Here is a 26,131-nt window from a genome sequence, read left to right as displayed (position 1 = left end):
GACAGATTCGAAATTCAAATGTAATATTTTTTTATAATTAAGTGTAACAGTATTTATGGCCAGACTAAGTATATGGGGGTAGACCTAAGAATTGGATGCTCTTCCCATGATCAACTATATATAGGTCTTTCATGTGTAAACAACCCCAATAATCTTTTTGTGTATGCTCCAGAAGGTCTTACAGTTAATGATGTTGGTGAAGAAGCATTAGCATAAATAAGTAGAAAATGATTTGTATTGTATTATTCAATAGCGATTCACAAAATAAAAACTTAAAATTTCCCACGTCCACACAGTCGGGGACACAGTCTTTATTATATTAGTGTAGAAATAGAACACAACACCATTTTTGTAATCTTTTTACTATAAGTACCGAATAAATATAAACAAAACAAACAAATTTCCTACTATGAATTATATATCCTCTGTTGTGTAACACAAATAATAAATGAGAGTTAGCAACATTATTCAATCAAGTTTCTTTGTATTATACATTCCATTAAATAATATTTCATGATAAATTTTCTAAATGTACATAAATTTTTATAAATAATAAGTACATTAATATGGAAGCTATATATTTATTACTAGGTTGATCGTAATAAAAAATCAATTTCCTATGTTTTAATCTTACCAGCATAATCCCAGTAACCCAGTGATATCTTAATCTAAATGTAACATAAATACCTATTACATATTTTGTAAAAAATAGAACCTCCAGTCACTACATTCTTTTTGTAATTATTGAATTTTATTGAATAAAGTATATCTTATAAGCTAATATGGGTGATCATTTATCTTCATTTTCATTTACTCTGTTTCCATCGGCAAAGGTATGTTTGGTCTCGGTAAAGTTTGCAATAACACATTTAACTGACTTTCCAGTGGGCCAGATTGCTGCACAATATTCTTCATATTTTTCTCTATATGTAACAGATCTTGATTTATTAGTTCCATGTTCTGTAAACGATAGATTTGTATTTAATATGTTTAATTATGAATTACCTTAAAAACTTAAATTTGTATACAGACTTACCTCAATCATAGATGTATAAAGGAACTTAAAATTTTTGTCGCTATAACTTATAAAACCACTCACGTTAGACTCGGAATCAGAAGGCATGGAAGTCATTTTTAACGTTATAATAACAACTTATTCTCAATTTAGAATAATAACTGTTTATTTATAGTTGTTTGTGTGATTTCATTTGGTAAGGACGGAAACACAGGGTTTTGAATTTCAAATTTGATTGATGCTAGATATTGCCATAGACTATACATAAATGGTGTTGTATTGCTAACGCTCGTGGATAACTTTTGTCCAAATAGGTGTAGGTACCTAATAATGTGACAATTTAGAAATTTGCAATCAGAAAAAAAACCAATTTTAATATATTTTAAACTATAACAAATGTTAGTGCATATTTCTGTATCACATACGTAATGCATTGTTTTATATATACAAATTTTTGTACAAACTAAAGAATATAATATGTTTAAGGCGTATCAATCTTACCTACATTTTTAAACGTTTATGTGTTTGACATTTTTATCATTAGTGTTTCAAGTGTCAAGTGCCAAGTTCATTATTGTGAATGTCATCTGCAAAGATTTTATTTATAACCAATCCGAATCTATCTAAGCATTTCTATTCTTCACTTATTGGTCGATATTGCGCATCCTGTTTGATGCATGCGGTCAGGAACAAGCAAATAAGGCGAAGCAAATAAGGCGAAGAAAATAGTTTGAAATGATTTGTGAAAAATTATTTTTAAAACCTTGTCTTCATTGAAACCATTTATAAAACGTGCCCGTGCTTTTAACAATATCATCAGTTTGTTTTTTAATTCAAGTGTTACGTTTTAATCATATGTGTGGTTGAATTGAATTAGCTTTTATGTTTTATTTTCATTGCTCATGGTAAAAGTATTGATCATAACATAAAACCATCATAATTTAATTAAATATCGTAGATAAATTCAAGTATATGATACAAGTTTTGCATGAAAAGTCACCATATAGGTAAATTTACTTTATGAATACTATTTTTTCATATTTTATTTAAGCATCGTAAAATGTTAGATCTATAAATTAAATCAACTTCAGTTATGAACTTACATTTGTGTCATATAATCAGTTGTTAAGTTATTTATTTACAGGTGTAAAATCACCAGAATTATTTTATCTAAAAATATTAATATATAACATTATGGAATATATTCCCCTAAATGATTATAATGTTTGACACAGTTTGTTTTGTTTGTTTTACATGCTTTGCTAAAGTATTGAAGTTTCTATTTTTTTTTCATAATATTCTATAGGCGGTTGCCATATAACAGTTATTATATTTCATCATTTTATTTATAAATATCAACAAAGATAAAGATACCTTTAACTAAAAATAAATCTTATTATTTAGAATGTTAGACTGTTCTTTATTATTTTATGCTCAGTGTGCAAAATTTAAAAATAGTGCTTTTTATTGCCTTACTTGTATTTGTTTATTGTTATTTGATTGCATATAGGTATTAAGATTTGCCAATTTTTATTATTATATATTGTATAAATTTTTCCTTGTATAGGGGTATATAATGCATTATAAAAAATTCTAAATCAATTTTTTGACGACAAACTCGTTTTATCTCTATCTATAAAAAATAAACAATAATTTTATCATTCACTCGATGATATTAAGGTTGAAGTTAGTAAACTTAAATGGTTGATTGTACCTAAATTATTAAGCTCTATCAAACTATACCCAAATTTTTAATTTTATATGCAGAATACCTAGATGGCTTACATCTAGTGATCATGAAGTCACCGTTAATAGGTTCCTGTAAATAATTAATCAAATTTTATCACAGTAACATCAAAAAGTACTTACATGTTTGCAAGTTTTAAGAATTTAATAGAAAAAATTTAGATATCTGTGGATAAAAAAAATGTATATATATCTGTTACCTTATAAGAAAAAAAAATATAATACATTGGCTAGTCGAATGAATAGACCGCATTATAATCGGCGCCGACCGGCCTGGCGTCACAGCGTCGCGACGTCGCTCCAAACCACCCCATACCCATTCTCCCCATTCTCCTTAGGTTTTACTAGAACATCTTCAGTTTCACGCTCATCTCGTGTGTTATAAAGAATATTATTTTAATAGCTATTTCCAAAGATGACTTATCTCTTCTGTATACGACTCTTAGTTTAATTGGTATTTTCTTATCGTCTTTCTAAAGTTATTGACGTTAAAGAATGTTTTAGTGAAGTTTAAAATTTGACCTCTTAAAATTTTTCAATTAGGGAAAAAACAATAATGTCGTAAGTGTTTCGAGTCATGTCAGAGGAACATGACGAGAAGTGTGTTACAAGTGATAAAGAAGACGCACTGTGTGAGAACGCGTGTACTGAAGTGCCAGAAAATACGGAACCTAGTGCCAATACAAGTGCCATAGAGGATAGTGTACAAGACTCGATAGAAGAGGCCAAGAAGGGAACATTATGTTGGGCGGAAGAAGGTACGCAGTGTCGTGTGTCCTGGAGCTTGCCAGAAGGCACCGCGACTCCGAAGGATTATGTGGCGTTATGTCTTACAGGTAAGTCATAGAATAAAGATTAGTTTAATGTATGGTCTTTTTCAGAAGTCTTCGAGTTAGGGTAAAATTTTATATTTATTTAAAATTCCTGTAATAGATTTCTTCCTTCCCTGGATTACTACTTATTCCTACGCAAATCTCTTAATTACTGAATGACATTTTAAGATATTCCATTCAGACATTCCTGACTAACTTTATACAGAACATTCGAGAAACGAAGTCATTCTATGTATAGATAAATTGTTTTTTTACTTTTTATAGTTACATTTTAACATCGAGTATCTTTATTTGACCCAGTTTTTTAGTTGAAGTGGTGTTAGAACTTGGAGTAGTGACAAGAAAAGTGTTGGACAATGTAATCAATTGAAGCATATCATAACATGTTTTATTCGTATAGTTTAAAATAAATAACTGTGTGTGTGTAAAAAACAGAAGAAATCAGCAAAAAGCAACAAAATAGCTGTTTAGTTTAATTCAACAAAGTAAATGATATCTATATACGATCCATCGACTATGTTAGTTACTGTTAAGATGTTAATTTTCGAAAATTACGTAGACTGTAATAAAAGTATTTTTGAAAGTTGTGTTTATCCTGATAATAAACATTGCGAAAAGCGTAATTTTCTGAAGGTTGTAATCAAGACATCTCAATATATATAAATTACTTTTGTCTGTTTGTCCGTGATGGACTCCTCAACTACTCAACCGATTGTAATAGAATCTGCACACTGTGTGCTGTTTGATCCAACTTAAAAGATAGGATAGTTTTTATTATTTCAGGAACGGTAAATGACTCCCCGTACGGAGCCGGGGCGTGCTACTAGTAATAATAGAAAACTTTCTTAATAAATGTTGTTTTGAGGAAAAAAATAACACGAGATTAAAAAAATATGGTGTATTAATTTTGATAAACACAAGATGTTAACATTTCCATCTTGTGTTCAATAAGTTACTCACTCAATTCCAACGATAAGTTTATTCCTAATATTAAAACCGATTATTATTTTTATATAACAGTATCAGTATCGACTAATGACAAAATTACATGACTTTGTATCAATGAAATGCAAACACCGCAGTTTATAAGTGGGTAAAGGCTTCAAGTACTCGTAACCGGTAACAACTTTGTTGGCACGTAATACATTTTGATTACATCCAAGTGTTATGCAGTGTCTTTGCAGTTGTTAGATAATAATCTTCCTTGCAATATCATTTCTTGTTTTACTAGCGTGTTTATTAGATACTATGTACACGATTGTTTTAAAATGTATTGCCTTTATAAATTAAAGACTTTAACGGATTTTAAAGTGTGTGTAAGTAAAGTGTTTAATTTCTAAATGTATAATACTCGCGTAAAATCAAACACAAGAAAATACTAACTGTTAAGTATTTGTAATTAATTATTCATTTTAAGTGCAATGGTCAGTCTTATATAAAATTTTGTCCTATTCTGAAAAACGGTAGTTCATTCCAGAAACATTTTACGTTAATTCCGCCATTAACAATAACTAGTCATTTTGTTTCTTTTCATCCGAGAGCTCAAAAAATGCGGTCGTGCTGGATTAAATACTAAACTCTCACTGCCAGTCCTGGCAGGGTTTTCTAGCCTGTGTGATAGGTTAATGAGTTAGGAAAAAAACATATTATGAGAGATCTTTAAAGAATCAATTTAAATTCAAGTCGAATTATTAGCGGTAAATGAACGGTCATGCAGCTAGCTCATTACAAACATCGGATGTGAAATGTAAATAATTACTCGGGTTTTTCCTTTTTGGTAAATTTAAATAGTGATCAATCATAAATCGTTTATGCACAAGGTTATTTTAAAACCAAAGATTATTTCAATTCATGTTTTCCGTCATACGGCTTATAGTAAAACAAACATAATATTCGCATGCTTGAACGCTATTTATATACCAAGTTATACCAGTTGAGAGAAGATAGGATAATTAATATTCATTCAATAATATTCCTATTATAATGTATTTTTCTTCTGCACTCTACTACAGAGAATTCGAAGTTTTATCATTTTCATGAATACATTAAAATAAGGTACTGACTTCTTTAAAAATCTCGTTTTGGATAACTAATAGAAACTTCTTCTGAACATTCGTTAACAACTCGTTAATGTTAATAATAAATAAAGAGATTAAATATGTATGATACGTCTATGATCGATTCCATGCTACAAGAAGAAAATAAAGCAATTTCCTAGTTCCAGACTGATTTAGACCATTAACAGGCTTTTTGCTGATCAACGTAACATTTCCTCATCTTGTAAGGCCAGTTATAACTGTAGATGCTAGCTCAGTGAGTTGTCGGTGCATTAATTGACCACAGGAAGTCAGTGTCCATCCCTAAGATAATAACACTTTATGTAATTATGCAGTCGTGATCGTTTATTCTTCTGGGGCGGAACACGGTATGGGACGAGTGAAGTATACTGTTATATTGTAAGGTCATTTAAAACAGGTTCTTAAATGTGACAGAACATTTTGCGTTGTTGCAATTACAGTTAGTGCTACTGTGTCATATATCTTAATAAATAAATAAATAAAATAAATTTTCTTAATATCAAATTACAAGATTTTTCTTAATTATAGACATTTACAGTAATTGTGATAACTTGCACCCGTTCTAGGCTGAGTTCAAAGAACTAATATTAAGGAGGAAAACTAAAAAGAAATATCTTAATTGATTCTATAAGCATTATTCGAGAGGCACTGGGATGGGATGGGCACAAAGATGATTATACCACATTTTTCCTAGCATTAATATATAGAATAGTATTTCTAGTATCGAATACCTAAACTAGAAATGAGAGAACTATAAAAGAACTTCCTCGGGAAATATTCTTCAGTACGTTTAACCATAATATATTAATGATAGAAGTAAGAAAATAAAGAATCTGTAATATTAACTTTTAAAACATCTTCTTTGGAAACTATCTTGTTTATTTTTAATTGAGACAAAAGTTTTTGATATTTGGCCTATAGTTATTGACAGCTTAGTAATGTAAGTATTGAAATTTTTATTGTTAACAACCTCATACTCGAGGCCATAATTTATTTTTAATCGTGATTACTATTTTATTTTCCTACACCACACCATAACACCATAGTGTTGTATATTTTCTTCTTGAGCTTCTCTCACACTAATATTTTGACGGCAATGTTAAAAATCTGACATTTAAAAACCCAAAAAGACACGGATTCGGTCCAAGAATTACGACTGCAATTTAGCAACGGATGCCAATTGTGTTCTTTTTTTAATAAAAGAAGTCAATGAATTCTCTAAAGTTCACGAAAGTGCAATCAACACCCACGCCCTTTAATTGTGCGCCCGCGCATGCTATCCTGCAAATTGATTGCCGCTTTTATTACTTAACACGTACAGTAATTGTAAAAAGTTAGTGACTCAGATGCGCCGATACTAATAAAAATACATAAAAACGGACGTAAATTATTGATTGAATTTTAAAATGTAATTAAGTTTTAACATAACTTCGATATTAGGACTTGATGATTCAGCTCTGAATTTTTTATGACGATCATAAATTGTTCGGTATCGTAATTTTTCATGATGGCGATATATTTGTTTTCTTTCCTTGCGAACATTTAATTTTAATAATAAATTATGCTTGTAACATTGGGTGCTTGTTAAATCATGGCCTTATGAGTTACGAATCCATATTGTAAGCAGGAATACATCTTTCTACACAGGTTTGGTTTAAGAATTTTATGAAGGTTTCGATATATTTTTTATCTCAAACTGTTAACCACGGCTTCGCCTGCCGTGGTTTTACTACTATTTATCCTTCTAACTATCTGTAGACGCAAAATTAATACATACTTTAAAATCTTTCTATTGCGACTTGAATAAAGACAAACAACAGAAACTTTCGGATTTATAATCTTAAAAGAGAGTTTAGCAATATAACATTTTGCGTTATCGTGATCAATGTATGTATATATAACAGTATACATATAACAGTAATGAAAAAATGAACATAATCGTCTACTAATTATCAGAACTAAATCTAGTTTTAAGGAGACCACAAGACAAGTTACAATTTTTTAATAAGTATAAAAAGAATCATCAAATCGGTTCACTCAGTTAAAAGTTATGAGATTTTATTTTTATTTTATTTTATTTTTTAAGGATCACAAACGGTTGTTACATGTAAACTTAAGCTACAGATCGTTTTTAAATATAAGTTGGCGTATGCACAACCTATTGTATGTGACCACAACTTACACACAAGCGTTAACTTAAATATATGACATCAAACAAAGTCATAACTTAGAGTAAACCAAGAGTAACAAAGAATATAGCCTTAAAAATTATAATCATGCATGTAGATAACCCTGCTCCAAGTGCTAAGATTTTTGTAATGAAAAAAAAAAACAATTATTCATTAAATTAGGACAGAAAAAGCTTTATCATTTTGTGCTTTATTCCAGGCCATTTATCAGAAAAAATATCAATATCCATTAAATTTAACAAAGAATTTTAATGCCTTAAGGTTCTTATGATAGGTGAATTATATTTCGTATTACATGAGATGACAAATACAAAAAAAAAAAATTGACGAAATCGAATCGAGAATCTCGTTTATTGAAATCGCTTAGAAATATATTTCTAGGCGATCTATTACCGTAGTCTATCTTTGTTATTAAACAAAGTTATAGCTTTGTACTACTTGTTGTAATAATCATATTATGTTATAACCTCACAAAATTATTACAATAAGTAGTTGTTTAATGAAGTAATTAATATTAATGGGCGTGTAAAACTGGGATGATCGACTTCCTCATTTGTGGCTAAAACAATGGAGAGGTAAGAGCACGCGTCGAGTTGCCTCTTATGTAATCTCGCCTTTCACTGAGCAATTCTGTTCAGACCTCTTGTGGATTAAGTGGTAGTTAATAATTTCTTCATGAGTAATTATTCATTTTCGTCAAATAACATTTCAGCTTATCGCATCCTACTTTCATCCTATTAATATTATAAATGCGAAAGTAGGTGAGGATGGATGTATGTGTATGTATATGTTTGTTACTCTTTCACACAAAATTACTGAACCGATTGCAATGAAACTTGGTACATAGATAGCTGGACAACTGGAATAACACATAGGCCACCTTTTTATGTCGATATACAGACTTACGCGGGTGAAACCGCGGGACGCAGCTAGTAGTTTATAATCTTTAGTATTTATAAACAATATAAAGACACAGTGCTTTTCTATATTTATATATTTTTTATTCTTGACATCTTAAAAAGTCTATGAACCTTTACGTGGTTTTTACATTGTGTTTATAAGATGCAGATTTGATTTTATTGAACTGCCTATTACATCGATAGAGGTACATTTTTTCAAAGCACATAAGCAAAAATGTTTCAATTTTATCCTTAAATTCAATCCTTACTAGCTAGAAAGAAACATTTTATGTTTGTTAGTCTCTGAAGCGATATTATGATATAATTTTTATTTCTGGCCATAGTCAGGAGGATAGAGAGTGACATAAATTACTTTTTACAGAGGCAGAACATCTAATTCTCGGGGGAGGAAAGATGGATATATAAACAAGTAATTTAATTCACCGATTTGTGTAACGCTTATTGAAAAAAGTCACTGTATATCCTATAAAAACCTGTACCATTCAACACTTAATTCAATCAATAGTCAGTTTTATCGTGGAAGGATTTTTGTATTGGTATAAAGAAGCAAGCAGATCAAAAATGTACATATTATAGATGTTACTTAAAGATTGAAAATGATTAAAATGTCTAAACTCCAAATGGTTTCTCTTGCTCAACATTGTAACCACAGAAAATCGAGACGAAGCTTATATTCCTTATGTAAATCATCATAACGAATTTTGCGGTTATAACAATAAACGAAAATAAAATATACTTACAATACATAATGTATTCTGTATACTATATTTTCGAATGCTATATGCGACTCTCCAATTTCACCGTACTTTCGCCGATCGTGCAACAGAATTCGTGTCACCAGCTCATTTTGCACTGCACCGGTCAACAGGAAAGAACCGCTTGCTATATTGATGTTCTGAATTGGACCATTCGAAATGCACATTAATTATTTATTAATTTTATAATAATGCAGCAAAAACTTTTCGATGAATCGATGAATTTCCGATGCTTTATTCGCATAGAGCATTGTATGTTAACAAGGAATAAATTAAAATAATGAGTTTAACTTAACCGCAAGCGTGAGATAGTTACAGCGTTTCGCGATTTATGTAGAAAGAGGTGCAGGTCACCACGCCTCGGTGGACTCATGAATGGGCCGCCCGAGCCCCTCTCCCCGCCATTCGATTTGTGAATGAAGGCACCGGCGCGTGCCTCGCTGTTCACGTTCAGTCGCGAAGCACCGCGCCGCCACGCGAGCGCATGTTCGTTATTCGAATTTGACGTATCGAAATTCGAAATCGCGCGTATTTGTGCTAGTTTTTTGACATTTCGTGTTAAGGATATACTTATAAACAGACAGCATAGTTGTTTAACTGAGATCGCAGTGTGTAGCGGCAGTTTTTAAGCAGCGCACAGGAAAGCAATCGTCACTTTACGGTAAGTAATTAAAAGCGAATTTCCTGAGTGCGTTACGGAGGCCTATTCTATCTAGATGGGTGACACGTTGGCTAAGCTCATTGAAGAATACAACGGTGGGTTGTACTGTAGGTGGTTTGCCCACGTAATATAAAATATGGTACATGTAGTACGCCATACCGTATTCGATATCGGGCACACTTAATTTGGATGATAATTGTAGGTGTATTAGTAGGACTCAAATACTTTCACAAAAAGTTATAATAAGATCCGTAAGGTTAGCTGTAATAATCTAAAAATATAAATATTTTTATCTGCTCGTCGTCTTCGTCATTATTTGCTGTTAATTACCCAAAGTCTGTAATTAGAATAAAGCATTTTAACCTCAAATTTAGATAGTAGATAGTTGTTATGAAATGCCATACGACCAAATTCATCTAATTTAATTCCCATATCCGAATATAAAACTTAAATTTTGTTTTTATACTCCATGTGTGTGAGGTTACTTATATTATAAATTTTAATGTATATTGATAATTTTACGTCATTCATGTCGGACGAAAAAAGATCTATTCGATTATAAAATTAAAAACCCTGCAACAATGAGTAAGCTTTATTAGTTTAAAACTTAATCACTCACAATTCTTTTAAATACGTGAAGTGTCATGTATTTATTTTTAATCGACTTCGGCTGACTGCTTTCAACGTGAACAATTTTTGAATATACCTAGTATTATCCCAAACATTTCTTCAAATAGGTGCTGTAAAAAAGGAATCAATGGTGTTATGTTGTTTCATGATAAAGTTTACACCTACAGATAAATAAATAAGTATGTAATATAAATAAATAAGTTGTCACGTAATATACTGAACAAGCCTCTACGAGCTTTTTAGATTCATAGTTACGTAACGGTTTAAAATATTTATAAATAATTTATAATCTATGAAACTGTAAAATCTTTAGCTATTACGTTGTCTAATCGAGACAGTTTAGTTACCGCGTTCAAACGTAAAGCACGCAGATGCTCTACCTAAGTTGATTTAGGGAAGGATAAAAACGGGCGGCGAGGCGCCCATACAATACATCGTTTAAAAGGCGCCATGATACCTGCGGGTTTTTGCGAGATTCACAATGAAACCATTTGAGATTTTGTGTCTAGATGGTGAGAAATGCATTGTTTGTTAACAATATCGATAGCTGTACACGATTTAACGCCACGTCTTGTGAAAAATATTCTTGGTACACTTTATTGATTGTATGTATAGGAATTGGATGACACTCAAAATTGTCCGGGTACTAAAGTTATGGTTGTTATAGATTCATCATTCCTCTTAAAATTATGGAATTTCTTCCGTAGGATCGGCCCTACGCGATACCTACCTCTATATAAATCCCATGTCTACTGAATGTGCAAATTCCGGTTTTCATTTCAGACGCATCTGAAACACGTTTTGAATAAAAACTGGTATGCAGGAGTGTAGATAGTTCATTGGGTCTGCATGGTGGATGGTTATAACTTATAATATATCTATTCATAATCATTTCCTTAATTTATGTGTCCGCGGACTTGATAAGGAATGAATCAAGTGCACGTGGTTATTTAAATATCAGCTCGAATTTCTTAGGAGATTACAGTCTAGCTAACATTAAATCGTAAAGCGACGCACGTCCGGCTCCAGGGTTAATAAAAGTGCCATCCATCTTGGAGCCCACCGGCGGATATTAAATTGACACGCCTCGCTCGAGCACTGGGCCTCATTTCATTACCTATATTACCATATTACACATGGCCTATTACTTTTTTGCCCTCGTGATTATAATGTAAGTTTCTGTCATTAGTCTCCGAACGGACTGTTGGGATAATAAATAGGCGCCTATTTATGATAAGTGCAGTCATTAGTAGGTACATGCTTTTGCTGATTTTTCTTAACATTATCACTTCGTTATGTTATGAATATATGTGTATAATAAAGCGATCTAGTATTAGTGCATTAAACTCCTGAATAAGTTTGATCTGCGAATGAGAAAAGGATTAAAAATGAAATTTTACTTCTGGATACTGAACTACCCATTTAAAAGATAAGTTGTTACTAGTTCAAATGTAGGAAACAAAAAGTAAAGAGAAACAAAATCACACAGAAATATATCCTACTCCTACTAATATTATAAATGCGAAAGTTTGAAAGGATGTGTGTGTGTTTGTTACTCTTTCACTCAAAAACTACTGAACGGATTTCAATAAAATTTGGACAACTGAAAACATATAGGCAACTTTTTATCCCGATATTCCTACGGGATACGAACTTACACGGATGAAACCGCGGGGCGCAGCTAGTAAATAATAATGGTATGGATGAATGGATGAACGCTCCAGCCTTCATTTGTTTTCATTTATTTAATTACGTAAGTGATCGAGCTGTGTACATTTCTTTTACACTTTTTATTGACGTGTCATGTTTTCTTCGGATACGGCAGATAGTTTCAACTTCCTCGACAAGACAAATAGAATAACAGCGGTGAAGAAATAACACGTAATATTGTTAAGATAAGCTCGGCCATGTCGTAAATTTTAACTTCATTCGTTTAATGAACGAATGAATTGTGTGCATTATTATTTTATTACTATGAATATACAAGTCATGTGAAATAACATACACGTATTTTGTAGAAAATCTGTAAAATAAAAGCGCGGACAAATATGCCTATGGGGGCGTTAACGTTAATTAAATTTTGTGTTAATTAAGCAACTTAAAATAGTTTTAATTTAAATGTCTGTGTGAAACGTGTTCTATAAATGAATTAAATGATTAATTACCTAGTCATTACTATAATCAACTGCTATGTTCCTTCGTTGACCCTCATTTTTCTTGCAACGTGATTCAGTTCAGTGAATAATTACATATTTAAAATTATCAAAATCTTATTTCAACAGTTCTATTCTATTTCTTCCAATTATTCTTCTTATTCTGGCTCGAGTTGAGTTCTTTTCGTAATAAAGTAAATGTGTCTTAAAAAAATTATACGTTCCTCAAATACAAAGTATTGAATTGCGATGCATTTGATTGAAAGTTCGGTTCAAAAGGGCATAATATAAAGGACGGTTTACAGCCGATTCTTTGTGTCTGATTATGTCGGCTTAAACCTGTCGTCGACCTTTGAGGTGCAACTAATTTATTATATACTGCGATGATAATAACTCTTAGCACTTCTACGAATCAGATTTTAAGTTATCTCAGTAATCGAAACTAAAGTGGATACGTACGTTGATCCGGTTATGTAAGTTTTTTTTTTATATATTGTATGGTTTTGTTTTTCTTGATAAAAGAGAAAAAAATATTACATGCGCTATAAACATAATATCATGTTAATAACAAAAACATTTCTTTCAAATAAAACGTACTCATTATATATTACATATTTAAATTATTACATTATAGTACAATTTATAAACACAACTTTAACAAGAACAGAAGATATTTATTTCTTCAGGCAAATCTTAACACTTGATAAGCATAAAATTGGGTTTAGGTAGATTTATAAATAGATCCACTAAAAGCTTTAAAGTGGAATTTTGAGTTTAATCGATACAATAAAATTAAGTGTCACAATATCCGCTAACTCTGTAGAATGATTTCATTTTCTTCTCATCCCAGGCAAAGCGTCGGCTATCAATAAATTTTATTCAAAAGTAATATTTTTTTTATAATTGAACTATTCATGTGTGATATCCGCAGGTATCTAATATATAAATTTTATATAATTTGTTATATTCTTGCAATTCATATATTTTATTTAATTAGTATTTATATTTATATAAACTTATTTTATTTGGAGTGACACAGATTTTCTGGGGTTGATAAACTGCAGGTACTCGATAGACAGGTCTTTATCTAAAAAATATAAATAATTATCATAAAATAACGGTAATTAAAAAAAATGGTAAGTTAAGACCGGATAAATAAAATTTTATTAGAAATAATCAAAAAAATAATGTGTACTTTGAGTTTTAATATAAAGCATGATGACTAAGGTGAATAATTATTACATGAGTTTTATCCAATTATTATTTATTTTAAAGGTAAACCATTCATTTTCCCAGCTCATCTACATATTTATTAATCCCTTTATTATATACGTACTAGTGTTTACATTTTTAATTGCTGTGGTGCATATTAAATAGTTAAATAAATGAAGATGATATTTTTATAATTCGAATGAGAAATTTTAAAACTTAAACGTAAATTTTCATAATTCCTTCATGTGGGAACTATATTATAAATCTATCAATTTAACTGAACAAGGAGAAATAATAACTTTTTAAATAGATTGAGATAACAAATAATGAAACGGAAAAAGTCAGTATTGTCTCATAATGATCATTTACAGCTCACTACCCACTTTCCTACGACGACTATTCTTTTATGTACTGTTACTTTTGCTTTTGTATAGAGATTCTCACGTAGTTTCTTTACGAGACGCTCCCACATATATCATTATATTATCTAAGTTTCACTATATCAATGTAATTAGTGATATATAGCGACTTTATATGTGTATAATGTTGTTCACCTCTAACCGGCTAAATGCATCGCTGAACGTGAACGCTGTTTTAATGGATGTTTGTCAAAGTTAATATAAAAAATGAATTTATTATAAACACCTTTTCGAATTTAAGATGTATTACAATATGCAACATTTTAAGATAGTTGTTATTTGAATCGTTAAATACTGGAAAAGTTCATTTGAGCTCTATGAAACTTTCATGTGTTTTGCATATAAATTATATGATCATAGTTGGTACGTATATATAAAAGCTGGATTAATTGAATATCTCAATTACTCATCTAGTGTAATAAATATATTATTTTCATTTTATTATAACTTAAATTATCTTCTGTCCGTTTTGTTCATTGTAACTTTACGAGAAACATAATTTTGTGAGGTTATTAAGTCGAAAGTACTTATGTTTCACTTACAATAATTAAATCGACGTTAAAAATAAATCAAGTTCCGTTAATGTTTTAAACCGTCTACAGTTCAAATGAAACAGGTTGGCAAGGCTCGTTTATTTTAATAATATTTAAATACACATCTTCGAATCCGGAATTGCGGAATGGAACCAGGTAACCAAGTCACTGGATCATAGAAGCTAGGTTTGTCCCTCACCAGATAATTGCTCCATGCTATTGTATGATACACTGATATTAGTTGGTACGGGCGTAGCCAGATTTTAGTTTCGGGTGGGGTTCAACGTTATGTATAAGAAAATCACGTACAATTAAGTAAGAACAACTTTAAAGACGACAAAAATAGGGCCAGAAAAGCTCCAGACTGGAATTGTTGGGGCTCATAATCGAACATTAGATTATTTACACCACGATATAAGATTGTTTTGTATCTCCTTGCTTTTGAATCATTTAATGGTTAAATGCTTTAAAAAAAACATGTTCTCGAGTGATGTCTATAATCAGTACTAATATTCGAATACTTTAATGTACTTATAAACTATAAAAATCCTGTTCAAATATTTGAAATGAACAACTCAAAGGATATCATATAAAAGCGGGTATTATATGTTATTGCGTTTCGTCCGGTAAGTGAAAACACCGGAGATCCAATTTCCTCGTCAGTGGCTACCATTTTAACACTGGAGTACAAGGCAACAATGTCAGACCTACGGGGATATTTTTTATGATATGTATTACAATGTTGGCTGCATAGTCTGTCTGTCTTAAATCTACTTATAGGCTTGCAATATTCACAATCTACCCATTCTAAATCGATCTATATTAAATTTTTGTAAATTTCGATTATGGAAAACTAACTGCGCCTCGCGGTTTTACCCGCGTAAGTCCGTATCCCGTAGGAATATCGGGATAAAAAGTTGCCTATATGTTATTCCAGTTGTTTAGCTATCTACGTACCAAATATCTTTGGAATCGGTTCAGTAGTTTTTGCGTGAAAGAGCAACAAACACACACACATCCTTACAAACTTTCGCATTTATATTATTAGTAGGATAGTAGGATTGCAATTTTCTAATTTGCTTAAAAATTAGTAGTGTAATTAAGCGTAGTTGTATTGAATGACAGATGGTTTGCCATAAATGTTCTATACTATGTGAATTATATCAAGCCAATATTATTAATTATAGAAGAATAACCCAAATCTAGCCTGCCATCATACGTATTTTATTAATAAATTTAATGAGCAGGGTCAAAGAATTCAAAATGGAGCCACCATTATCCGCCATTTTCTAGGAACCACTAAACAAGGACTTGTTAAGTGACGTTGATAACATTCACACCGCTTTCCGTCGGAGACTGATCGTTAAAGCGAATTACTCCTCGACACGTCGTAAAGTCATTAACTCGGAGTGGAGCATTGTTGCCGAGAGAAAAACATTGAGAGGAAACGATAAATAATGTTCGGAGTTTATACGATCGGAGTAATGGCGGCTTGATCTGCGTCCGCGCACCGTCATGCGCACCCTCTTAAACTTGTTTGCGTTCCTTATTCTCATATGGAGTATCATGTAATAAATATATTGGAGGTTGATTGCGTCATGATATTTTATCCCAATGATCTTATGCTTCACTAACAAAATCTAATTATTAAATAAATTAGCTAGCTACTAATCTAATTCAGTATTGTTAAAACACAAGTCTATAAAATCATTGTAATCAATAGACACGTTTCATTTAATAAAACCAATCACCACCAACGGACGTGGGTGTGGTTAACTAGTCGCCAGGTGTAAATGACTTATCTGCAGATGTTACTCTCAACACCCATAAATATCGATCACAATACAGTCATACTGGCTATTTATTGTACAATAACTGACGTGGGAATAAATAACTAACAACTAAAATAAACAAACCAAAAAGCGATTAGTAAGTTAAACAAAAGTATGCCTACCTTACTATTGTTAACTACCGACAATTTAACGTAAAAAATCTCTAGCGGACAAATAAGCGGAAGTCAAAGTCGGAACAAGAGATCCGTTGACTTTACACTTATTAAAATTCATCCCTTCCGGAACAGCCCTTAAAACTAGGGTGGAATGCACTCAGGCGAAAACGGAAGTGACATACGCTCGCCATACCGTCCCGTAATTGTTGGCACGGGCTTGCGTTTCCGGTTTTGAGAAAATAAAAATAGATTTAATCTTTTTATGGCTGACGCGTTTGTGAAATTTAAACTATATGCACGGTTGTGAAAGGGCTTAAATCTGCAAAATATAATTCTAGAGCATTTAGATAATATATCAAGAGCTAACAATTTTTGGTAGGTTATTATATATCTAATCTTGAAGTAAAAGTGTTAATTATATTTAGCAATATTTTTCATTCAGGTTAGGTTAAAAAAATTATGCTCGAAATTGGAATTTATCTGTTAGTGTTTAGGTACGTAGTTGAGTCGTAAATAAATTTAAAATTAAGGCCGCAGCTCCATTAATTTATCCGTTCTGTCCACTGGCTCGTATATGGTTGGAACATACTCCATTGAATTCGGCCTTACTATAAAGTTGTTGATGCGCCATAAGAGGTACCATTATGCGTGTCCTTTGAGAAGAATATAAGATACGCATGTTGAATACAAGTGCATTGCGCATGAATGAGTTATCAATGAGCCAACCAATGGGCTAACAAAGCCAAGGACGGATTATGTAAGGTGCATAATTGCTAGCGAATTTACATTTAAGAATAACACATCTAGGTAATTAATTATTCATTTAGTTCTTATATACTTGTATTTTGCAGTCGCGTGCTGTTTATACTCGTAGTAAAAGTGATGAGTGAGGAGCGTGTTTGTGTGATCCACTCATAAGGATAACTCGTTAGAACTAATTGCTAATTATTTACATTTAGGGACAAATATGAAACGCTTTTTTCTTATGACTAATTTAATTTTCGTTAGTAATACTTAGTCATATGGCATGTCGACAGTTTCAAACAATGTGATTATTGGAGAATTTAGTATCTCTCAATTAGTATGTATAAATATGGATGGTGGATAAGTGTTCATTTAAATAAATTTTATTGAAATTACAGATCCATATAGCCAAGATAAGTAATCTGAATGCAATTGATTGTTAAAAGCCACCGCTTCTTAATTCGCTGTGGGCGCTGTTAATTTTCCCAGGCCGATTTCGTGCACATAAAAAGATTAAAGAAGGGTGGAGGTGCTAATGCATATGTGTACAGTGTACACACATCCGGTCCGTCAGTGACCGTTAATTGGTCCGCGTAAAAGGAATATCGTGTATCCCCCCGCATCCCTCGTCCCAACATCCTTTCTCGTGACGTCGGGCGACATGTCTGCTTCGTGCGAACACTTAAGACAAATCCTTGAAATCTCCTTTCGATTCGAGGGCACACCGCCAACAGGGGCTTAACTTGTTCACGTTGCCTAATAATATGTCTTTAGGTGAACAAACGTCTGAAATGCTAGTTGTTTTGAACATCTAATTGTAACATCAAGTGTTCATTGTTGTGTATGTAACCGAAGAATGGAACTTGTGCTAATGGTTTTTTTTATAAATCTTTAATTTATAATTCTATAGCTTCTATAATGACGCGCGTTTCTTTGATAGTTTGCGATGTGGAACTTCCCACGATTGTCTAGATTTTCCGCTAAATGATTATTACGCATTCTCCCTAACATTGCGATGAAAATGTGAACATCATATTCCCATGACGAAGACACGGACTATGACCAGGAGATAAAGTCATCGTTGCATACACATAAAGTGCTACCGAGAAGCAACGGTAACAGTTACTTACAAAATTATGAATGAAAATAGTAAAAATTAATAAAACGATGTGGTTAAATACATTTACACTGTCTTGTTATCTAAGTATGTATATTTATAGAGAGGTAACGTTTGTCAATTGTGAGTTTGTGACATTGTACTGGGTAGGTATTCTCTGAATCGATGTAACCGTTTTTAAAAATGGTTTTACCATTGGAAATCTACGTTTCGTATAAGTGTGTGCATATTAAATTGTTCCAGAAAGTAAAGATCCCCTCGATACTTGCAATATCTTGAAGCAAAATCTCAAAAAAATTGCAAAAAATATCGATTGATTTTTCAAAAATATTGAGGTTTTGATATATATGATACTATTATATTTATATAAATAAGGTAATGGGTTATATAGCGTTTCTGTTTTTGATTATACTGGGCAGCAATTAGTGATTAATGTCTCATATTACCGGTGAGGTGGTTTGGCCTTTTAAGTGTTTAAATCTTGCTCAAGTCGAGAATAAATATTTATTCGTACATATATCCCGGCATAAAGCAGTGTTTTTGTTATAACGCGGCACAACTGTCATTTACTTCGCAAGTAGATATTCTATGGGTAATTAATTACATATGGTAACCGGATCCGCTTTAAATTCTGCACGAATCATATTAAAAAACTAGCTGCGTCCCGCGGTTTTACCCGCGTAAATCCGTATCCCGTAGGATATCGGAATAAAAAGTTGTCTATATGTTATTCCAGTTGTCCAGCTGTCTACGTACCAAATTTCATTGCAATCGGTTCAGTAGTTTTTGCATGAAAGAGTAACAAACACATACACATCTTTAAAAACTTTCGCATTTATGATATTAGTAGGATTATAATTTACTAGCTGTCCCGGGAAACCCTGTTTTGCCTTAATTAATTAAGTAATAATAAAAATAGTAATAACTAATTTATATTTTGTTTAAGTTTGACAAGTATTGAAATTGGTCGTACATTAAACTCGGATATTCAAAAAGTTAAGTGTTATAATTAAAACGTAAATTATATATCTATTTAAAGTCAAGTTTCATCTATTATATACGAGTATTACTTGAAAATTATTTGTTAGCTGTTGTAATGCCACTAGTAGTCTCAGTAATTTGTTATTATTATACCATAAGCTTACGTACATAGGTAGAAAATTTCTGCATAATTTATTCTATGTTTGATGCGGCGAAAGTAATAATTTCAAATCTTGATTAATTAGCCATATGGTCGGTTAAAGGAAACCTGTATTTGCGACCCAATCATCTGAATATCAAGTTGTTTAGGATTCCTCGGGGGGATTTATTTTCGTTGTTTTTCGACGCTCGTCCAGCGGAAGTCATTATGCGTTTTCCGCTGTGCGTTGTATTGCCCCGTATAAATACATTCATTAAAACAGCGACCAGAGTTTTACTTTGTCGGGTTCTTTTTCCCTGTTCGCCTGTCACTGCGACCGCGTGAAATTCCCTTTATCGTCCGTGATTGAATTACGCGTATAAACAATTAAATAGGTGTGTTTTTCACTAGTATCGTACTTAGTTTATGTCTCTAATACATCTTATAGGTGCCGAAAACGATCAATATTTTTACCATGATGATTACTCAAATATTCGGTGTTATTTTTGGACACAAGAATGCAAAGGAAATAATGCTCAAATAACAAGCGCTGAAAGCGAAAATACTTTAAAATGTTAAAGTTTCGCTGGATAAGCGTTTTGTAAATAAACACGAACTTTTCGGACCGTAGAGCGCAATGTTGCGCGATTCAGGAAACTCCAAAGCGGGTCGCTCTAGTGTGGGGGCATCTGACAAATATTTACATGACAAATGTTGTCGCATCGAACACACTCCTCTCTTGTGCCACCAAGCGGAGGAGCATAAAGGCTGAGCCGGCGAGATATCCACACTGTTTGCATTAAACAAATCATATTTACACTATTTATACCCCGGCCTGCCCTTATGGATCTGTGGCGTGGTTGTATCCTCACGTTCTATTTACTCTGTGGATATTGTTTGATTGTGACGCTGCTCAAATAGTAGGTACATGTGTAAAGATAGTGTCAACTTCACGTAGGTGTTTAAGACGTTGTGCTAACGAGTGGAAATCTTTCGTTATTTGCTCAGCATTATGTATTTCCGTTTTCGTTTTCTTCTAATAAACGTAATTGATATTGCGTTGGGTGATGTTCATTTAACGTGAATAATATGATGCAATTAGAAGCATATTAAGTCACATAAAGGTAAAAATTAATGAAGTGACATTATGAAATTACGTTCCATATTGTTAAAAGACACGTCTTTGTTACGCAATCTGAAAAGGAAATTCTTAGCTAGGTAAGCGTTCTGTAGGAAGCCTTGGCTTTAGCAACAAGACATGCGCGTTAGTACTAGTCATTGACCGACCTTAGTTTGTCCCGTCCTGACCCGAAAAGTGGGACCCTATAATAGTTATCCTTGTAGAAATTAATATGTTAAGTGCTAGGTATGAATTTTCGAATAACTGTGTTAGGATTTAATAGCAATATGATTCGATTGAAAAAAATATATCATAACGGTTGCAATTGGTCTAACAATTAGGAGAGTTATTTTAAAACAGAGGGATAATGATTTCTTCGATATTTTCAGAATTGTTATATCATTATTTTTTTAAATTGTGGTATTTTGAACCTTATAAGAGGTCGTTCATTTTCTATGTGCATATTTTATATTGATAAAAAAAACTTTTGTGTTTTTAATGTTTTGTATGCATTAAATTACTAAAATACTCATTTCTTATATTATTTGAATTATAATCTTCAAAAGTTTGCATGTTATGATACATATTGCGTTGAGATAGATCGAGCATCAAACATTCGCCAAATCGGTGAACATCCGCAGAACATTTACTCCAAGGCCAGATCTGTTTACAGACGATAGCCAAACAACTAGGCTTACGATTTCCTAGATTTCTATCTGTATTAATCATATTATAACACAACATGTTTTGATGCTCGTACATAGAAGCATTTCAGTCGAATTTAGGTTAAAACATGCGGTAGGTACACTAATCAAAACAAATGCTTGCATCAATTATGTTAATTGTGTTGGCTCTTGCATATTTTATATTGTAATGAAGTGGACTATTTCATAATAGACAGTGGTCAGCTCAATAAACCGGCTCGCGTGTAAATCACAAACGGAAATGAGCCCCAGTAATGAGGTTCGGATGTCGCTCACCTATTGTGCTTTGCGAATAGATATCGACTTCCTCAGTGGAGTTACAGCTGTAATGAGGCATTGTTCAAGTGTCAGGAAATGTTGGCTTCGAATCTAAGAATACTATCTCGGGATCCCATGCAGATACGAGATTGCGATATAGACGGCTGATCAGGTCTACCGTAATCCGCACAAATTCGGGTCGACGCCCCTTCACGGATCTTAGATGGTAATTTAACTGACACAAAACGATAATGTCTGTGGCATTTCACTCGAGTGCAGTGAGCGGAGTTCGTGCTCGAATGGTAAAATCGGTTAAAGCACCGTAGTCAATCATAGATCACGAATTGACCCCGTTTTTTTGTGCACAATGCTGAGTGCATTTAAGTTTTTTCACGCTTACGAAAAGTATGAGAATTTTGTGAAGTTTAATTATGTCGAAATAAATATGTATGGCTTAACTCTATATAATTCTGTAGCGTAACGTCTTCCGCACGTTCCAGTCGGTGACTGGGAACAAGTGGCACATAATGGTTTTATTTAAATGCAGAGATCCTTTCTTTAAGTTTGGGTAAAAAGAGGTCTGGTCAATTAGAGGAACGAACATTAAATTACATTATTTAATGTTGTAAACTGCCTGGTTTGTTTAATTTATTCATATACTACTAGCTACATAATTACATATGCATATATTTTTAATCGATGTTTAAATTAAAAATACGAATAATTGTATAAGGAAATAAATTTCTTAAATTTGAATAATGATTACCTACCACAGTTGAATACCAAACAAATTGATAACTTATGTGTAGAAAGTACGGTACATGTAAATCCTAATCTCAGATATATATGAAAGGCGTCACCGGATGTGTATTGACAATAAAAATAAAATCTTGAGCTGACCACGGTGTTCAGAGTAATGGAGCGTCACATAAATGAACGGAAGATGTTTATGGACCTTTGGTAAACTCGCTTATTGTGAATGTATATTGGAGAAACGAGTTTCCAGATGGAAATGTCAATAACGAAAGAGCTCTTGCAGTTTGTGGCTTTACATTATTTGCCGCAATGGTTTTTATGTCTTTTTTCCTTTTAAATAAACGTTAAATGTGATTTATATACTGCATCATTTATCTAATCCTCACTCGCTGACTTGATTTGCGTTCAGGAACAACTTAACCTTGGAATAGTAGATATTCACTGTTCCCTCATTTCATCATTTAAAACTTGTTCGAGTTTATACATGAATGATTTAGAAAAGGGTTTTATGTTCAAGTACGACAAAGACCTTTTGACATGAGAGAGTATGATCTTTTAATCTCTTAATATCACGCATAGCCACGTCGCGAATTGGGTTAGCGTGTCGATCTTCCACTCAAGGTCGCTTTGTCAATTTGCATGATAATAAACTAACCAATTCCAAGGATGACCATACAATTGTATCCTTTTGAGTAGGCGGGGAGGATGGACTGCTGTTACCAAACGCGCCTCGGCGAATTTTAATAAATCCTTTACAAATATCTTTATGCTATTGCGTAACGTATTATCTTGGCAAGCAACCGTTGGCAACGTAGCAAATGGTTATTTGATTAATGTAGTGTTATGGTTACCGAAGCTCGACCGGTAGAGACTTTTACACTCCGTCAGACCATTTGTTCGTAAATCTTTATCGTTTACAGATACTAAATCGCAATTCTGCAATTCACTGCAAAATGTAATGGCGGACGCTATCGCAATGAAATATAAATAAAATGATGAAGAGCTTTTGAACGACATTCATGTTACATTACGATAAGAGAAATGCTTTATTCAAATAGTTGTAATAAATTGCATTACAATACCAGTTTTGATATAACGTCCTTGATAAAGTTGGACTCGTTTCACTTCCTGTTACGCGGTGAATTCTGTACGCAAAGCACGTCACTCATTCAAACTCAATCAAAGGCACATGAATGAGATGTTTACCGCGTATGGAATACTACGTGTATGTATTTATATAATGCAAGAGCTCAAATGTTTCCTGTTGTGGTGTAACTAGCTATAGACGTGTACTACGCAATAGACGGTCATTAAGATTGTTTTCATTTTATCCTCGGAAAATCATGGATTCTCTTTAATTGGCAATTCTGCGACAGTTATTAATGAACTAGATGTCCTTATCCTTTTAAACGTTAGTTTGTTTTTTATTCTCAGTATGTATAGATCGTTTTCAATGTATGTTGCTCTTGGATGCTGGTATCGAATTGTGACGTGCATATTTTGTATCGGTTAGTCGCGGCATGGGGCAGGCCGCTGGTCGGTCCAAGGACAGCGAGTTCGTTAGGACCATTCATGGACTGCATCCTCCTCCCTCCGCGCGTTGAGGCAGGATACTCCCTGGCTGTGTGCTATGCTGCGGACAGTTTCTTTTTACACTCGGACATGCGGCAAAAAGACCGCGCAATCGTAATTCACCGGATGCACTAACGAGTGTATATTTTTTAAGACTCACCATGCGGTATTGGGTTGTTTCGTTTCACTTCGGTTCTTCTATACCTTCATCCATAACTGTTGTGTTCCGTGTATCGAAGTATTGACATGACTGATGAATAATTTCATGAGTTATAAGCCGAACATGTTATGCATCATCATCATAATCAGCGAGATAAATCTTGTTTTTATGATTGTCATTTTCGTTTGATCATTGATGTGAACAGATTGTGATCATGTTATTTTATGAATGCGTTATGAATGCATTAATATCATACTTATGTACTTTGGAATGCAATAAAACTGCCATGCATCCGTCAATATCAGACGACTGCCAGTACATTTGGGCCATGCAATTGCAGCAATTCGTCATGATTTGCGTATGTAAATCAATGGAGTTTAGTTGTGCGGGCGTAACGGTATTTTGGTCGGTATACGGCAGGAAGACGGATGCTATAAACACACTTTCAGTCCAACCAAAACCATCGTTGCGCTATGGTGCTTTCGCTTATAAGATGACTTCATCAATTGGCTATTTGCCTTGTCTTGTGACATTTGCGGATATTCAAAATAAACTTTCATCGTGAATGTTTTATTTTCAAGACTATAAGATTATAATAGCTTTAAAACGTTATTTTTTAACCGCTCCCGTAGTTACGCCATCAGGGCTCCCTAAAGATAATGCAATTATATTTTCTCAAGATGTAATTAATTACAATGTATCCGCAAAGTGACGTAAAGGTATAAGGATTATTGCAATAATCTTTATTATCCTCTGATCTTTTGTAGTGAATAATGTTTAAGTGAATAAACTTAGCTATAAGATAACACTTCTAGAATACGTCTTTAAATCGGATAATATGGCCAATTTGAGATTTATATTAAAACGTTAGTGTTGTGCAATTTCTATGCCTATTTCGTTCACATATTATAGAAAGCAGTTTGAACACTATTGTTATTTATTTATTTTGGTTCGAACAAATTGTGGAGGTAGTGTTATATCAGACAATCCTCCGTATTTATTGACATCTTTCGAATCTGTCTTAGAAGTCTTTGTCATGTTATGCGATAATTATTTTGTAGTTTGCTTATTGTATGACTTATAAATTTTAAAGCTACATACCAAATTGCTTGTTTTGTGCTAATGACGTGAAGTATTTTTAAACTCATAGATCTTCCTGCTTTAAAACCGGTTTATATAATTTGTAAAACGTGTTTATACGAAACTCTTAATGCAGAAATTGTTGAGGTTTATGTGGTTATTATAATACCTAGCTAATTAAAATTTTATTTTAATATACTTTTATGAAAATATTTTCTTCGCTTTTATTTCATAACTGCTAAATCTGTGTTTTTATAGGCAAATTCTGCGATAAATGTAAAATAATTACGGAAACCGAATATAATTTTATTTACCTTTAATTAATTACTTAAAGTCTTGGAACGCTTAGTGCAACAGCAGTTAAGTGCCTTCCTTAATAAATATGATCTCCTTAATCATTTCCAATCT

General features: G+C 32.6%; 1 protein-coding gene and 1 long non-coding RNA gene across 4 annotated transcripts in view; one reads left to right on the top strand and one right to left on the bottom strand.

Moving 5' to 3' along the window:
• Nucleotides 1-278: 278 nt before the first annotated feature.
• Nucleotides 279-1,337, bottom strand: LOC119834972. The gene is made up of 2 exons (XR_005288024.1): nucleotides 1,037-1,337; nucleotides 279-960 (listed from the first exon to the last, which is right to left on the bottom strand). It is a non-coding gene; the product is annotated as an uncharacterized LOC119834972 (long non-coding RNA).
• Nucleotides 1,338-1,760: 423 nt separating this feature from the next.
• The window catches only part of LOC119834939 (E3 ubiquitin-protein ligase HECW2), an 86,188-nt gene continuing 61,817 nt past the window's right edge, over nucleotides 1,761-26,131 (top strand). Inside the window, exons 1-2 of one of the 3 annotated variants that reach the window (XM_038359491.1) lie at nucleotides 1,761-1,920; nucleotides 3,305-3,597. In XM_038359491.1, the coding sequence (XP_038215419.1) occupies nucleotides 3,339-3,597 (259 nt within the window). In that variant the 5' untranslated portion in view covers nucleotides 1,761-1,920; nucleotides 3,305-3,338. Of the gene's footprint in view, nucleotides 1,921-3,304; nucleotides 3,598-9,966; nucleotides 10,198-26,131 lie in introns of those variants that run through there. The other 2 variants (XM_038359492.1, XM_038359493.1) reach the window with 2 other exon arrangements.

This window comes from Zerene cesonia, chromosome 20 (assembly GCF_012273895.1).
Source record: "Zerene cesonia ecotype Mississippi chromosome 20, Zerene_cesonia_1.1, whole genome shotgun sequence".
NCBI lineage: Eukaryota > Metazoa > Arthropoda > Insecta > Lepidoptera > Pieridae > Zerene > Zerene cesonia.
Note: the sequence above shows the minus strand (reverse complement) of the source record. Positions and strands in the feature narration are given on the sequence as shown.